This window comes from Aythya fuligula, chromosome 3 (genome assembly GCF_009819795.1).
Source record: "Aythya fuligula isolate bAytFul2 chromosome 3, bAytFul2.pri, whole genome shotgun sequence".
In the NCBI taxonomy this organism is placed as follows: domain Eukaryota; kingdom Metazoa; phylum Chordata; class Aves; order Anseriformes; family Anatidae; genus Aythya; species Aythya fuligula.
In genome coordinates this window covers 29,544,167-29,560,575 of record NC_045561.1, presented here as the reverse complement: position 1 = coordinate 29,560,575, position 16,409 = coordinate 29,544,167, and the positions used below count along the sequence as shown (strand labels likewise).

The following is a 16,409-nucleotide window of genomic DNA, read 5'->3' as shown; positions in this document are numbered from 1 at the left end:
AATTTTTCCATAAAAGATGGCACTTTAAGAGTAGTTCTAAATTACGCAACATAAAGGTTACTTGGAAAAACAAGTGCAGAAAAACTGAAAGCCACCCCACATGGTTACATTCTAAGCCCACCAACTCATGCATGCAGTAGAGTTTTCTCACCAGCATTGTCTTCCCATTTCCTGGTGGGCCAAACAGCAACAGTCCACGTGCAGGAGCTCTAAGTCCTGTAAATAACTTGAAAAAGACAATCATAAATTACCTTGGAAGAGCTGAAGTGCTAGAAACTTAGCATAAGTATATAAACACTTGGCTAGATCACTACATGGAGAACTTGTGATGATGATTTTTAATTCTTTTTTTTTTGGTAAAACTATGAAAAAATCTGAGTTTTATTAAATACCAAAGGAAATCCTAAAGTCTGTTTCAAAGCCTTACCAATATTAACAGTCTCCAATTAGCTTAAATCCTAGGATCACAATTCTGCTTTATCAACAGTGATGATTGTTGCATCCAAAAGCAATCCATTTAATCTTGGCTGGGGGATGACATAAAGAAATGCTGATATACCTTTATAAGAAAATGACTAAAGATTAAGGAATGGCTTACACTGGCAATGATAGCAACAGTTCTCCAGCTGTATGTATTTTTAGGGAATTTCTACATTTTATTACTAACTTGCCCTAATGCAGGTGCCTATTATCTCTCACACAACGGTTAAATTACACCACGATCATTCTGGGCATGGACACACTGTGAAAGGAGCAGAAGAGGCAGTAATATATTCCCAAAGACCAGCCTATCAGGCTAAAGCAACAAATTCCATGTAAAAATGTGAGGCAGTGTGCACATGCAGGTGTGCAGTAGGAGGGTAAAAGCAGTGTTCCTATTAACTCCATATAGAAGAACCACTTCATCTTTTTTTTTTTTTAAATGAAGATCTTGAAGACTTACGCCTTAACCTGAAGGTATTTAAAGTATTACTTCACCACCACCTACTCCCTCCAAATTCCACTGATAATCTCCTCACTCCCACTTCACACTGGATTCATTTTTCCTACACTACGATATTGCACATATCATACCTCCCATCACAGAAAGCAAGTGCACGCTTTCTCACACAATGCATCTGTTTTTTCTGTAGCCTGTTTTACCACTTTCAAGAGTTTCAAAGTTCTGTTTTTGGCTTCACGCTCATTCCTCCATTCTAGGTTCCAATAATTCCAACAAACAAAGAGAACAGACAGTATGGAGGCACTTATATATGCACCATGTCTGAAGCCCACTGGCAACAGCAACTCCTTTCCTCATTATCCAACATCAGAAATGGTTCTATTAACAACTTAGCGTTTCTATAACATGACCAACCAACATGGATTTTCTCTATTATTTCATTATAAACAGCATTGCTTGTTGTGCTTGATCCCTAAAAACAGGGCACAGGAACATGTTAACATGGTAACTAATACATACCACCTGCACCAACGATTTATTCACCTGGATGACTCTGTATTTTTGCTTTCCATGCACCCCCTCCTCACTCTTTTTTATTAGGAATTGTTCTTTCAGAGTTCTACCATTTTCAGATATTCCAGACCAAATTTACAACTCTCACCTTTATCTTCTCCTATACAGTTAGGCTACAACTGTTATTTATCACTGAGAAACACTAAGCTTTTGAAGTTTTTATTAATAGACTAATATTAAATATGGTCTGAACTAATTGCTACTGTTTTATTGGCATCTTATTGCTGAAATGGTTGCCATCACATCTCTAGCCAGCATATTCGTTCACCTCAGTTTTTTCTCTCCTACAAAAATACTGTTAATTGGTTTGTTTAAACAAGAATGTTGAGGTTAAAACTAAAGTACTATTTAATTGATTAAATAACCCCCCTATAGTTGCCACATTTACCATGTTTACTTACAAGAAAAAAAAAGCCTTTTTTCCTCCAGGGAATGAAGTTTAAGAATTCATAGGATTCTCTGTACTTGTTATATCTCAACCTACACCAACATCGGATCCACTGCTAACTACACTATTATGAAAGAGATCTTACTGAAAACAGCAACTATTATTGAAAGAGTCATAACTATTCCAAGGCTCACATTTCAAAGTCCTTCCCACCCAGAGCTCATTGTACTGGCGTTACTGAACAACCAACTTTACATACTAAAGCACTGTAATAACAGAGACGGTATAATGACATTTGCCTTCTGTGTGAGAACACCTGAGCATGCATATTTAATGCCAAAGCTTTTTTTCCCACGGGTCTGGTATTCCTCTGATGCAACGCCAGCTTTAAGTTTCTTCCCCACCACACTTCAAATCCAGAAACTGAATTACATGGAACAGGAAGAGCAGAGAGCAACTCCAGTCACCAGCCAATGTCACAAAAGACTCCCCAGAAACAAAGAACAAATGGCAATTTCACTTGAATAATCAGCGCTGCAGTAAAGCACTGCATGCAGTCTCTGCAAGAGTTTCTATCAAGTGCAGCAACTATAGGAAACCACTAACTTCACACAAAAAAAGCTCAGAATTCCAATGTAATATAGGCTAGACCTCAATCCGAGTAGTCAAAGTAATTTGGGTACCACCTACAATAGATTAATCAAAAGCCTAAATAACTAATCTCCACTCAGCCAAGTAAAAAGCAAATCTACCCTCAGATGTCATACACTTCAATATACTTGTTCACTGCTATACTTCCTTGCATCCTTTCCTGCTGTAAATAGGCTGTTCAGACTATCCAGAGAACTGACCACGATAAAAAATTAGTATTTTCTAAATCTGATAATGCCATGAGGTAAGTCACCTATGCAATCTCCCATGTTTCACTCTTCCAGTTCTGAGCTTTGTCCTCTACACTTCCACACACACAGCTATAGTTATCTGGAACAGTCAGCCTCACCAATTTTCAGGTGGTTTTTGTTTGTTGTTGTTTGTTTGTTTTGAGTGGTGGGTGTTGAAGCTGTTCCTCAGTCACTTTCTGCTACACTGACTATAGATAATGACCATAACCAGAAAAGATAGCGTAACAGAATCACCACTTTGTGTGTTAAACAACAAATTTCATTGATTCTGCCAGAACAATAACAATACCAAGCTGCTTACCTCAGGTCTAAGAGAAGGAAGGATAACAATTTCTTGCAAGGCTTGTTTAGCCAGTTCCTGTCCTGCGATATCATCAAATTTGACAGCTGGCCCACTAACAAAGAAATGGAATACTAATTAGCCTAACAATGAGATACTCTTTTCAGATGCAGCTGACTAATTTAATGTATTTGACGATTTATAAAGAACTATTTTGAGGAAATCTACATCTTACACTGTTATGCATTTCAAAAAATAAGCATTTCATATGTGAATTTTCTTTCATTTTACAAGGTAACCAAAAAAAAAGAAACAAACAAGAAGTGCAATTTTTCCATTTCAAGAGCACCACGATTTTGTTGAACGAAAAACCGGTTTTCTGCTCTGAAAAAGACTACTGATCTTCAGACTTACCTATCAACAATTTCATTCAGGATAAGATTGGCAAGATTACTGTCCACATTTCTAAATATCTTCATGTCTTTCTTTTTTCGAGCAGCTGGGGTAGGAGTAGAAGGCTTATTTGTTCTGCTATTTTTAGGAACAGCCTTGGGGGGAGAAAAATAAAAAACAACTTAGTACTTTTTAAGCACGTTGTTTCAGATGCTAAATATCTACAAACGAGAATTTCTACTGCTGCAGTACTTTGACAGCAGGCCACTTAAAAGCCATCAGGTTATAGAAACAGTAACATGTAACCACATTGATGTTCTTGTCTGCACATTCTACTCTTTGTTCTACTTTACTGTAGGGGTAGGACAGGGTGGAGAAATAAGGAGGAAAAGGAAACAAATAGGGCAAAAGAAATACAGCATTTTTTCCTCTTACTAGTACAGAATTTACTTTTGTATTTCAACCATAATTTAAATTACATTTACTTTTCTATATGGTTGCAATACAACCTAGGCATGCATGTTTTGGAGAAGGAACATGTGGGGCAAAAATCTATAGTTCTGGACCAAGAGATTACTTCCTCCCTTCCCTCCATCTTCTACATAACTGGGAGTAACATTTATTTTTATCCCAGCTCAGTTTTCCTCAGCTTCCCATGCAATTTTCAGAACAAAGTATTAACGCTTCTACTGTCATTACAACTCAACTCCACTTGCCCACCTGGCTACCCAATGCCCCCGATTTCTAAAATCCACTGTGCAGCCTACTTCAAAAGGCTTGTCCAAAAATTTAGGGTTTTAGTCATTTGTTTTTCCTTAAAATCTTGTTGCTATCACACCACTGCAATGCTGCCACAAAAGCAATAAATGCAGGGTTTGTTCTTGATTTTACATCAGCTCCCCCAGCATATAGCGCTTTATCTGTTGTCACCATACCTTGTGAGTTGAAGTTGTAGGGTTTGCTGCTGGTCTAGACGCAGGAGCACTCGATATCCCACTGTAGCTAGGTGTTCTGTGGTGACCCGCAAGGCCTGTGGATCCAGTTTTTGCAACAGTTTTTGAACGTGGAAGGGAATTACTTGTGTGTGTTAAGGGATCCTTCTTTTTTGGAACTGCTCCACTTTCTATAAAGAAAACCAAGTGTTATTAGAGCATTTTTAGCATTTGTACCTTCACCATCAATCCTAACTTGAAGATAGTGCTGTTGACAGATAGTACACTATCACACCAGAATAATACAAATTTTTGAAGAGGTTTCTTACTTTCAAGGATATATTAATTGTAACTTCATCCTAAAGTTTTGTATTATTTTTTTTAAGGAGCTCTCAAAACCCAGCTTACAAAAGCTAGGGACACCCAAGTTGTGTAGCAAGGAAAGAATAGCATCTCTCTCTTAAGACAGAAGTCATTAAAATGCCAGCCAGAAGATTTTTCTTCCCCAGAATTTCTATAAACAATCACTATAATAAAACAGCAAATTTCAAGCTGTTTGAGACTCAGACTGTTTGTTCATTAAGTGATGTTAGCAGGCTAGTTACTTCAGGCACTAGCTAACACTGTCCAGCACCTTCCACGCACACAAGTTTTACTGTGGAACTTGAAGTTGGGAAAATTAAAATAGCTATACCTGGAAGCAACTACTGAAAGCTTTTGCTTACAATTTTGTTTCACTTCAGCAATCTCAAGTAGTAAACTTGAATGGACGGCTTCCCTTCCTACACTTCAAATAAAGTTTTAAGATTTTACACCACCAAACTGAAACATCACCACTCATTCCATTCATACTTATACTTGCTCCAACCTCTGTGATGGAGCAGGAAGGTTTTTCATTCTTTCGTCTGGGGACGTGTAATTTAACATACTGGCCACAGGCGATCAAGCTACCGAAGGCCATTTTTGGTCTAGAGCAAATGAAGTGGCCTGATTTCTATGTTCTCCACCTGGGATACATGATGCAATAAGGTCCATTCGCTCAGAACTGGCAAGTGTAGAACATCGAGAGGTAAGAAGCAAGCACACAGCCTGGTCAGGCGAATTGTTCATGATTTGAGTGCACCATCTGATTGTCTTTTTGTGTGCTGGGAGCACAGTACTGGACTCTGTACAGTACTGTTGTCTGCAGTGTAAACTGTAAACACTGCCTTATTTTATATCCTTTAAAAGGGATTAAGAAACCTTATGATTAGATAGAGAAATATGGCATCAGAGGTAAGGAAGCTCAGGACTGACTTTAGGTACAAGTTTCTTCAGTATGATTTTAGAAATCTGAAACTCGATTGGTCTTGTTAAACAACTGGCCAAAAACTGATTTTTAAGGTGACTAACACCTCTATGAAGAATTTTTTGTTTACAAAATTGCAGTTTAGTGAAAAATACTTTAAGGTAGAAAGCCATACCACTTTGACAGTTGCTTAAAAATTCAAGTAAAAAATGCTTCAAAGACTTACCATAAAAAGGCAAATTAGTTATTACCACGTTTTCAGCCTCTTTAAACAAAGTCATATACTACCACAAGCAAATCCTTACAGTCTGCAGTTGTCCATGTGATGGATTACTTGGCTAACAATCTTCTAAAACCTTCTCTCAGTAACAAATCTACCCCTTTGGAGAGTTAAAGAAACTCTGCAGGGGTTATCATCAATAATGCAGATGCATCAATATACAAAACACAGGGGAACTTGAAGAATACATTTAACTATTATCTTACAGGTCTGATGTTACTTCTTCCAAGAAGCAGCTACTTGACCAAATCACACACAGATTTGGAGCTGATAAATTCACTTAGCTGTTCCTGCACAGTAATTTCCAAGTCAAAAGCTCTTCAAATTGGGCATGCTTAGTAACTCAAGTTCAAAACACAGCTTATTAATCTGTTAAAAACCCCAGCTGCTTTTGCCCAATTTAATCAAAAGAAGGCACTTTTTTTTTTTAAAGGTTCCATTTGCACAGCTGGTGTGAAGTCAACATGGGAAGGCTTCAAGAAGCTAAAATAACTTCTCTCTTAACTCCTTCACCCTAACATGTTGCTCAATTATCACCCTTTTCCAGAACTTTCCCCACCTATTAAGAAGAATACAGGCACACATTGCCATTTTTAGTATCACACAAATTGCACAGATAAGGAGTAATTCAGGAAGCTGGAAACACGGGAAGAACAAAAAAGGGTAAACAAAATTTTCAAAGCAAATTATAATTTCTTTCTCCCAGAAAGGGAAGTGTGAAAGGTTTAAAAATAAGTGATTGTTTTCTCTACTTGTACCTGCAGGAATCAAACCCACTAAGCTCACATATATTCTGTGGTCAATCCTACAGGGGAACACAGAAAGAAATGCTGAAGAACTGGACTTGAACACAGGCGTTTAGTTTCGACTCCGTAGGCATTCTCTGCTTTATAAACAAATTCTCAGTGAAGAGGTAAATAAAAAAGCATGATCAAACTTTTTCAAAATGAAAGGCTACCTAAGATTACTGATTTATGAAGTGTGAGGTGTTTAATAATATATGTATGTCAGTTGTCAGACTGATGGCCCCTACAGCTTCATTACATAAAATGTCTTCTCCTTATTTTTCAGCTACATACTTTTAAAGCTAATATATGCTGCAAGAGGCCATAAAACCTTTGTAGTATCTCTAGCAGCCTTTCACCACATGTTTCACTATTTCATATAAAATTGTAAAGAAGGCCCTACAGATCACAAAAAGAGAGCATTGTATTTCAAGTGTATTTAAATCATTAAACAATTCTATTGCTTTTGTAAATAGTAAAACTATTGCTTTACAAGGGAGAGTAATCAGAGATTGAACATTTTACTTTTACTCTCCCATTCTTGACTGGACAGAGTAATTTACTTTAAGACTTCTGGCAAATGCCACTAGATCATACAGAAATCACTCTCTGATCCTGAAAACAGCCCTGCAATCTTAATCCTCCATCCAAATATATATACACATCAGAAGTCACAAACAAGCAAAGAGCATCATTTTTGCTGAGGTTTTCTGCTGGTTAAACTGTGATAAGCTGCAGACATACATGCCTAATTCCAAGCTCCCTTACAGAAAGGAACATTAAAATTCATTTACTATATTTAACTGTTTTTAAAGACAAACCAAGGATATATTTGAACAACTTTAACAGAAGGTTGGTTATACTACACCCCTGGAAACAAAGAAATAATCAGGGAAACCCAATGATCTCGAGGTCCCTTCCAACCCGTACATTTCTGTGATTCTGTGAAGCATGCAGCTCTAGCTTATTTAATCAAGATAACAGTATGCTCCGCATTTCTAAAAGCAACCCAGTTATATTTTCTTTTATGTATCTAAAACCTATTAACACCTGTCTAAATGAAGAAGTTTCTGCTGTTTTTCAAGTCCTTAAACATCAAAAAAAAAAAGTTAGCATAAAAATGAGCAGCAGCAATTCCAACACTGCAGAACAGTTTCCAGCCTTTAGTTGTGACACCTTGAAAATCATCAGGGAATATTCCTCAGGAATTCCCTGCATATGGCTATTGATAACATACAGAGTGACTAAGAAAGTTTCCTTTGTGGTCTGTGGACCCCAAGTTGGAAAAAAAACAAAAACAGACTGGACTAGAAATGTACGTAGTTATTATGTATATATATATATATATAAAATTAAGAAGTATAGCTACATGTTTTCTGCAAATACTGCATAGCAAAATTCATGCAGCAATTCCAAGCCAATATTATACAGGATTGACATTTACAATATCACCCAAAATAATAATTTCTTCTAAGATAGCATTCAGATTTTTCAAGTATTCAAGTAATAAAAAAACACAGAACTTCAGCAGCTAACAAGAACCTGTTCCATATTTTGAATGGTAGTGTAACTACACCACTCAGTGTAGTTACATACAGTAACTACACTCATACGGTTGTCTTCCTTTCTCAGTTGGCAGAGCCATGTCAGCCAAACATCTACTACCAGGTTATGGTGTTAAAACCAATTTTATTGCTATTTGTTTTCCTGTTTTGGGAAACTCCTTAAAAAAAAAAAAAAAAACAACTAAGTATTAATTGCTGAATTTTTGCAACAACTCAAAAAATGTTGCCAATATATGCACACCATTAGGGAGATACTAGCAAATCTTACCAAGTGAAAACTAAAATAAACACTAGTTATTTGTGCCAAACTAACTTTATCATAAAGAGAAATATCACACCTTTGCTGACTGCATATCATGCTGAGATTTATGGGTGAAATGTAAAATGGTATACTGGAATTACTCCAACACTAACAATCTTGTATTGCCTTTGGCAAGATTGGTATAATCTTCTGCACCTCACTTAAAAACAACCACACTAAAAACAAACAAACAAACACAACACAAAGGAAAACAAGCATGTCTGAAGAAAGAGATCCAGCTAAATTGTTTTACATCTGATTCAAGACAGCTAGTTTTACATCTGATTCAAGACTGATGGATATTAAAAAAATACTTATTCCAAGATAAAAGCTTTGGGTTGAGGCTACTTGTTAACACTCCTAAGACAAGTTCCTGTATAGTCTCCTGCAGCTGAAGGGCAGGTGATACGGCTATAACATAGTTTTACAGAACTCCCATAACACACATTTTCAAGATGAATTTCCAAGTGTTCAGTTCAGTTAGAAAGCGGTGAATGAAGACGACAGGGATAGTTAGTCACATTTGCTAGAATCAAGTATGTTTATCTAGAAGGCTGATAGAAATAGTATCTTGAAAGAAGCATGAATCTCAAATCAGTAACACTCTGGAAATGTAAGAACTGTGCACTATAAAAGTAAAAATATAATACCAGGCAGAATTAAGTTGCAAAAAGATGCTGTAAGGAGTCCCAGCTTTAAGAGCAAATAAAGGAAAACATTTCTTATGTTTCAGTCCTTCTGCAAAAAGGCCCCTTCTTGACATTAAAGCCAAATGACTGTACGTCATACCTCCTGAAATGCTAGACTTATCAAAAGCCCAGCTTTATTAGGCAATAGCACAGGTAATACTTCACAGAGACAGAAAAATGAACCTTATACCTGACTCTTCTGTCTTAGTACCTCTGCTTTCTCAGTAATCCAATCCCAAGTGACCTGCTGGTTTATTTGTTATGTTTTTTCTAAGGATTTATTGTGTATTTTGCATTCTTTTAAATAAGTGCAGCTGTCAGTGTGAAAAACACCATCCTTAATACAAGATGCATTAAGGAAGCACAATGGCAAAACAATTAACGGACTGAAGCAGAACTAATACTTCAAGAAGTAAGCACAGCACCAACATAAACAAGACTAAGAGAGAGAGAGAGAATGCATCAAGAACCTCTTAAAAAGAATTCACAGGACAATTAATAGGCTGTCTTTTCCGGCCCTAGCAGGGATCTAAAAGCTGCAGGAAAAGTTCAGTACTTTGGGTAAACATCTGGACTTCCACATGTTATGAAACCAAAATTTAGCTTTTGCAAGGTAAATGGCAAATGGAAATGGAACAAGCCTCTGGACGTCTTGCTGAAATTAATCACTCATTCTGCCTCCTCTCAGTTCCCACTGAGCTGAGTATATGAAGGATTCCCAGTTAGCCTACACTCCCGAGAGAGGGACTCTGCAGCACCCATCTGACACAGCCTTTAGCTTTTCTGAAACCAGCAGCAGGCAGAGTGTTTCTTCATCTCCAGTAGATACTAATGCTTTTTTTTTTTTTTTTTTTTTACTGACAAATGGAAGTAACTCAAGTAACAGTTTTAACAGGAAAGAAGGTTCAGGCTGACCTTCTTCTGCAGCATCCTGTTCTGAGATTATGTTGAGAAAATGTACAAAAAAATCAGAAGGAATGGGTTTTAAGAAAAGCCGTTCACATTGAATCAGATGGAGCACGTTATCAACATTTGTGTGTATGCATGTATTTACTCATTCAATCTTTAGCCAACCTGGTAAAAGTAAAGTGGTTTTATCAGATCGTTTAAACTAAAGTTTTCTCAGATTTGATCTATGTAGGGTCTACATAGAAACTTACAAAGAACCACTTTTGCTACATCTTTTCTACACATGCTGTTTCGACAAAAGTACTGTGTTTTGTTAAGCACCTTTATATCACTGCATTCATAGTTCCACTAGTTTAAATCCTCATACATCAGAAAGAATAAAACAAACACTAAGACAACTTCAGAACTAGGAATGGTGCTGAAAATAATAATAAAAAAAAGCATACAGTTTACACTAAGCTTCAAGTTTAATTACTTGAAAACCTGAATACTACTCTTCACTCAATAGACAAGCTTTGTGAATTCTGTTGCTTCTTGGCTCACTATTGTACTTAATTTCGCTATGTTATGGTCTACTGTACAAATTATCACATCCATCATCTCAACTGATAATAGCTTACTGCTGGCTTAAAACATTCCTTGAAAACAATTCACAAACATCACAGTAACTTCACTCCTTGTACACAGACAAACAGAGATTTACTTCCAGGAAAGGATAAAAACATCCTTCTAGCACAAGCATTTTTCCCCTTTGTTTTTAACTGTGTATCACTTTGCCAGCTTAAAAGTCCCTGAAATGTAAGGAAACTTAACGCAAATGCACATTCACTCTCACAATATCATAAAGGAAGAGCGGCTTATGTAGGCACACTAAATAGCCTATATATCCTACATTGATTTTTGACACGTTCTAAAACAGGTTTAATTCCTTTAAGTAAATAACATGAGAAATAATTTTCTAAAATGTGGTCTTCGTAAGTAGTTTTGGATCCTAATATTTGATTTAATGAATAGGAAACAAGGATAGTTACTTTAAGACAGAACTTCATACTACAAAATAAAACAGTGTTGTCAAAGCCATAGAAAGGATGGGATGTATTTAATGTAAAGCCTTTACAAAAACAGAAATATGATTTTTATTTTTATTTTTTTATTATTATTTTTTTTTTAAGTTTGAGGGGCCAACACACAGCATAGCATATTTTTCCTTGTAGTATACCAGAAACTGAACAACATCCCCTTAATTGTTAGGTGCTGGTAAAACCAAACCCACCTGACTGGAGATGTCCATTGCGGCATGCCAGGTTAGTACTGTCATTATAGACCTCCATTTGCGGCTTGGAAATTTGCAAATCTGCCTGCAGCTTCTCTACATAACAGACAGAGGGGAAGGGAGGAAAAAGGACAAAATAAACAAACAAAAAACAAAAATGAACCAAGAAAACTTATGTATGCCAAACACACAAATGTCAGCTTCGGCTTTGTTACGCTCAACATAGGGTTAAAGATAAAAGGACTACTTCTATCTATTCTACACATTCAGCAATGTTGAAAGAAAATTCTGTCAGTATGTACATGAATGAAAACTGCTTAAAAAGTAGTCATTTATGGTGAAGTTCATTAAAACAATCTTTCCAGTTTAGTGACTGTAGTTACTTGCCACAAGCTACGATCAGGATTCATTCAAATTTCATTTACTAAGATTTGTGTTGATAACCCGTTTCTCAAAGTCCTCCCCAGTCTTACTTTTGAAGACTCCTTGCAGTTGTCACTTTTCTACATATTAAATGTTTCACTGAAGTAGTAATAGCCAATCTACGTTTTACAGAAACCTCATTTATTCAATAAAATCACCATGTAGACACGATAAAGATGTCTTTAAAGATTTCTATTTAGAAATATAATTGAAAAAGGAAGTCAATAAAATTGTCACGCAAGCTGTGCTCTCTAAGAGGATTAACTTCAGAAACATCTGAATACAAGATTTAAAAGACTAAAGATTAAGGAAAAAGAAATGAACTTGAACTCATGATAAACTAGCCAAAGCATAAATCAAAGAGGTACAAGGCTGCAAATCCCACTGAAACAAGAGTTAAGTCTCAGGTCTATTTGTTCTGTGTAGCTCACCAGTCCTGCTTGTACCACTGCAGTTGGGGAAAAAAAAAAAAAAAACAAAAAAAAACACCCTAGACCTTGCTTTTGAGCTCCATTACAAGATCTTCCACCTTTATTTTGCGCCCACCCCACCCCTTTTTGTAAAAGCAAAACACCAGTGGTAAGGTTGCAAGGCGTACTTGGTCAGCAAGGTGCAGGAAAACAGATCGCCAAGTAGAGGAGGGAGGTCCTCTGGCAACAAAGAACTTTTGCAGAAGAAGCTGAATTCTACTGAGAAAGTTCACACCCAAGACTGTAAAAGCCCTGACTGGAGGGAGGACTGCCGTTCAGAGCTTGTCAAGCATAGAACCAGTAAGCAAAACCACTTCCTTAAATCCGCTTCTTCATCTAGCACAGTTCTCTTCCCAGACTGTTTGATTCCTTCCTTCTTTTGCCTGTTTGCAGATCACTCACACTGCAGCTTTCCCAAGAAGTACCTTCATATCCAGTTGTTTAAAAGATAACATCCAACTAATAACATCCAAAATGAATGACAGGTAGTTTAGAGTGAAAGGTTAGCAACCACAGGCAAGTATGAAAACCCAAGCTTCAGATTAGTACAGGCACCCAGGGTTTATTTTCTGAACTGTATGAAGAAAGCTCTAGTGAGTAAACATAACAAGATCAATTAGCTTGGGCAGGAATTCAGGAGATCCCACTTGCCTCAATGCAAATTGAGATTTGCAATGCAATTTGCAATGCAATCTGAGACTGGGGTTTTACTGCACTTATCAATTGCCATATCCAAAACAGTTGCACAGATTTAGGAACTCCAAAACTGCAACAACAAAGTAATCCAAAAGTTGCCCTCTTTCAATTCACAGTGTCCTCCCGTCACATTACATATTAGTATGCAGTTTTGTTATTGCACATAAAATGACATCATGCAATTATATCACTTTTCTTAAGAGGCAGTGGAGCTGCAGAGCCCTCCGGAATAAATAAAGCTATTAAATATTATTCCAGGGGATTAATAGGATACTATCACCTTCCATTTTAATGCTTTTTTCCTATGTCTCTAGGCATTAGGAAAAAAAAGGATAACAATCATTTACAGAATCTCATTATTTCTCCTTAATGATACAACATTGGCATAATCCTAGCAAATAAGCACCACTGCAGCTGTAATCTTATTCATGCAACGTTACGTTTAGCAATGAGTTCAAGGTAACTGATTTCTAGTAAGAGAAATCATCATGTAACACAAGCCCAAAACAAAAACAGCACCTCCAAGAAGCTCGAAGAGCCCCCAGAGGTGTCCACTAAAGCTCACGTCTGTACCTGGGCAGAATTATTACCAAATAGGATATTGGTGGAAGATACTGGAGCTATGTGCCACACAGATCTTTCAAGCAGAGCACCTGAAGCTACACGTAGTACACTGAAATGTACTTGTGCTGACAAAAATCTGTCCCCTCACAGAAAATCTCTCTGAAATTGAAGAACACAGATGGTGCAAAACACACACAGCTTTAAACTTGAGTGGTGTTGCGCTGGACATTGTGATTGTCTATCTTTATGAAGAAAAAAACACTGAGTTTTTGTATTGACAATGGAAAACAGAAAACGATTCTAACATGGGTGACCAGCCATCCAGGAGCAATCAGGATGTGCACTGAGTCTCTCTCAAAAACCAGGGCCCCCACCAATTCAGTGAGGTAGCATTTGGAAGCCCCCGACAGGCAGCAGAACTCACCACTGCCACTGAACTGCCAGAGTGCCTGAGTCACCCTGAGGTCCACTGAAGCCTTCCTGGAGTACCTTCAGCTTCAGCGAACAGAACACCAGACAGTAATTTACAACAAGATCAAATAGGGATCAAAATAGGAAAGCCAAGACCACCACTACTATCAGCAGTGTCATGTAAGTTAAGCTTACATTGATGATCCAACGCACTTCGAAAGACAGAACAACGAGTGCTTTTCAGTGAAAGTTATAATCTATACAACTTAATTTTCATTTTATACATATTACCAATGTCACTGAGCTTGATGACTTAGTCAAATTTTAAGCAATCTGCAATCACATCTTTGTCTATCAAACAGGATATTTGACATGATTGTCTACTTTAAACATGTCTGATCCTTCTAGCTAATGCAATAAAAGACTTATTTCATTCTCCCTTAAGAAACAGGGAAAATCCCCATAACAAGAGAAAAAAAGTTTATTCCTTGATCTTCAGAATTATGAGCCTCGCAAGCCTCAGGTTTAGCCCCATTACACAGGCATCTCTAGGCACCACTGGAAAGCTTCCAGATAATTTGTTACCCTAAGTAGCAAGCTCAGAGCTATGTTTAGACCTATACATGCAATTCAACTCTAGATCACCTTAAATTTCCACAAATTCCACGTAAAATGACTTGTAAAATCAAGCACGTATTACTCAAATAGATCTGTAACAATCAAGCCTGTAGGGATTTAAGTTAATTGGCAAATCTCCCCAAACAACATCTTTTTCCTTCATACAGGGCAGATGATTTCACTTGCTCCTTCCTATCCAAGGTTCGCTCCCATGTATTTGCTTGAGGCAGATTCTTTGTGCAAACTGAACAAGAGCCTAAGCTGAACAAAGTACTAAGCCTCAAATAATGTCAAAGTAAATAAAATAGAAAATCATATCGGACAGCAACTTATGCAATAAACACTAGTTTACCTGCTTACCTTTCAACTTGCACACTGAATGAAGAAAACAAATAGCATGTGATCAGACTTTATGGTGGTAAAGATGAGGATACCAGCTTGACCGCAACTGACTTTAGGTTCATCTGCAAAGTTTACCCATTTTATCCTCTCAATCAGAACACAGCAAGTGAGCAACTCTACTTCGTAAGTGCTACTGCCGGCACTCAAGCAAGGATGAAGCACTACCCACAAAATTTGACACATTACTACTTCAAGGTTCAGAGAACAGTGAATTAAAGGAATCACAGTTTCTTGCCATTAGGATGTCAGCAACAAGCCCTGCCTTATTGAATACTGCTAGCATGCTATCGTTTTCACTTTTTTGTTGCTTAGTTTCTGTTACCTCTGGTAGTCAGCCCCAACCCTAACGAGCAAAATAGCAGTTTGTAGGTGAGATATCTTTTCCGCACATACTAGGGTTCTACAGACATGCCTCCTTTATTCCACCTTCCCTACATATCTTGACAAAAAGAGCTAAGGACACCAGGAACTCAACAGAAACCAGAAGAATTCACTTTGGCAGAGATGTTATGACAACCACGACAATCACCACTCACAAAGTATAACCACAGAAAAAAAGTAAGTTTCCCTGCCAGCTCTACATGCTGCTAGGAGAGGGCGTTAGTAGAACTGAGAAGACCACAGTGCAAGAATAAAGCTACAAACGTGCAAGTTAAACAGCATTTTTGTTAGTTCTACCCTAACAGAACAATATATATCCTTATTTCCACTCTACTTACTGAACTGGAAGCATCTTCAAAACTCTCAAGGTAGAGGATTACAGCACACACAGCTGTGGATTTGTGAGTTGAAGGGAGGGCTTTTCTCTGTTTATCATGCACTGTAAGATGTCACTGCCAAGACTGCCTGCTTTATTCTCTCTATTAAGAGCTTATATACACCACTTAAATTCAGGAAAGCCCAAACTATGCAACATTATGCTTCTGAAAAGAAGTAATCTTACCTGCTAGGTATTAAACAGAACACTACCAGAAAAAAGATTACAAGAATTACGATTTCACAACCTTATGGTCTACATAATGCAGAAGAATTATTATTTAAGTATATATGTAAGTACATATGAATAATCAGGATATTTTTTTTTTTGTAAATGTGACAGCAGAACTAAGAGGAGTAAGACATTACACTTGCAGAAGGTGCACTTCTCACTCATGATCAGCAATATATCACAAGTTCTACTACAGTTCTGACACAGAAATCCTAAACTAACTCCAACATCTATAACACTTGTCCAGTTTACAAGTCAAGCATGCTGTGTTAAAAAGACTTCAGTTACCTTTACACCTATTTTCTAAGGAAATTTCAGAACTCAACAGCATTGACA

General features: G+C 37.2%; 1 protein-coding gene across 1 annotated transcript in view; it reads right to left on the bottom strand.

The window, feature by feature from the left end:
* Window positions 1–16,409, bottom strand: part of SPAST (spastin) — a 31,401-nt gene that overhangs the window by 9,757 nt on the left and 5,235 nt on the right. Inside the window, exons 4-8 of the mRNA XM_032184123.1 lie at window positions 11,502–11,597; window positions 4,415–4,602; window positions 3,501–3,634; window positions 3,108–3,201; window positions 152–226 (exon numbers count right to left, since the gene is read on the bottom strand). Coding sequence (XP_032040014.1) covers window positions 152–226; window positions 3,108–3,201; window positions 3,501–3,634; window positions 4,415–4,602; window positions 11,502–11,597 — 587 coding nt within the window. The remainder of the gene's footprint in view (window positions 1–151; window positions 227–3,107; window positions 3,202–3,500; window positions 3,635–4,414; window positions 4,603–11,501; window positions 11,598–16,409) is intronic.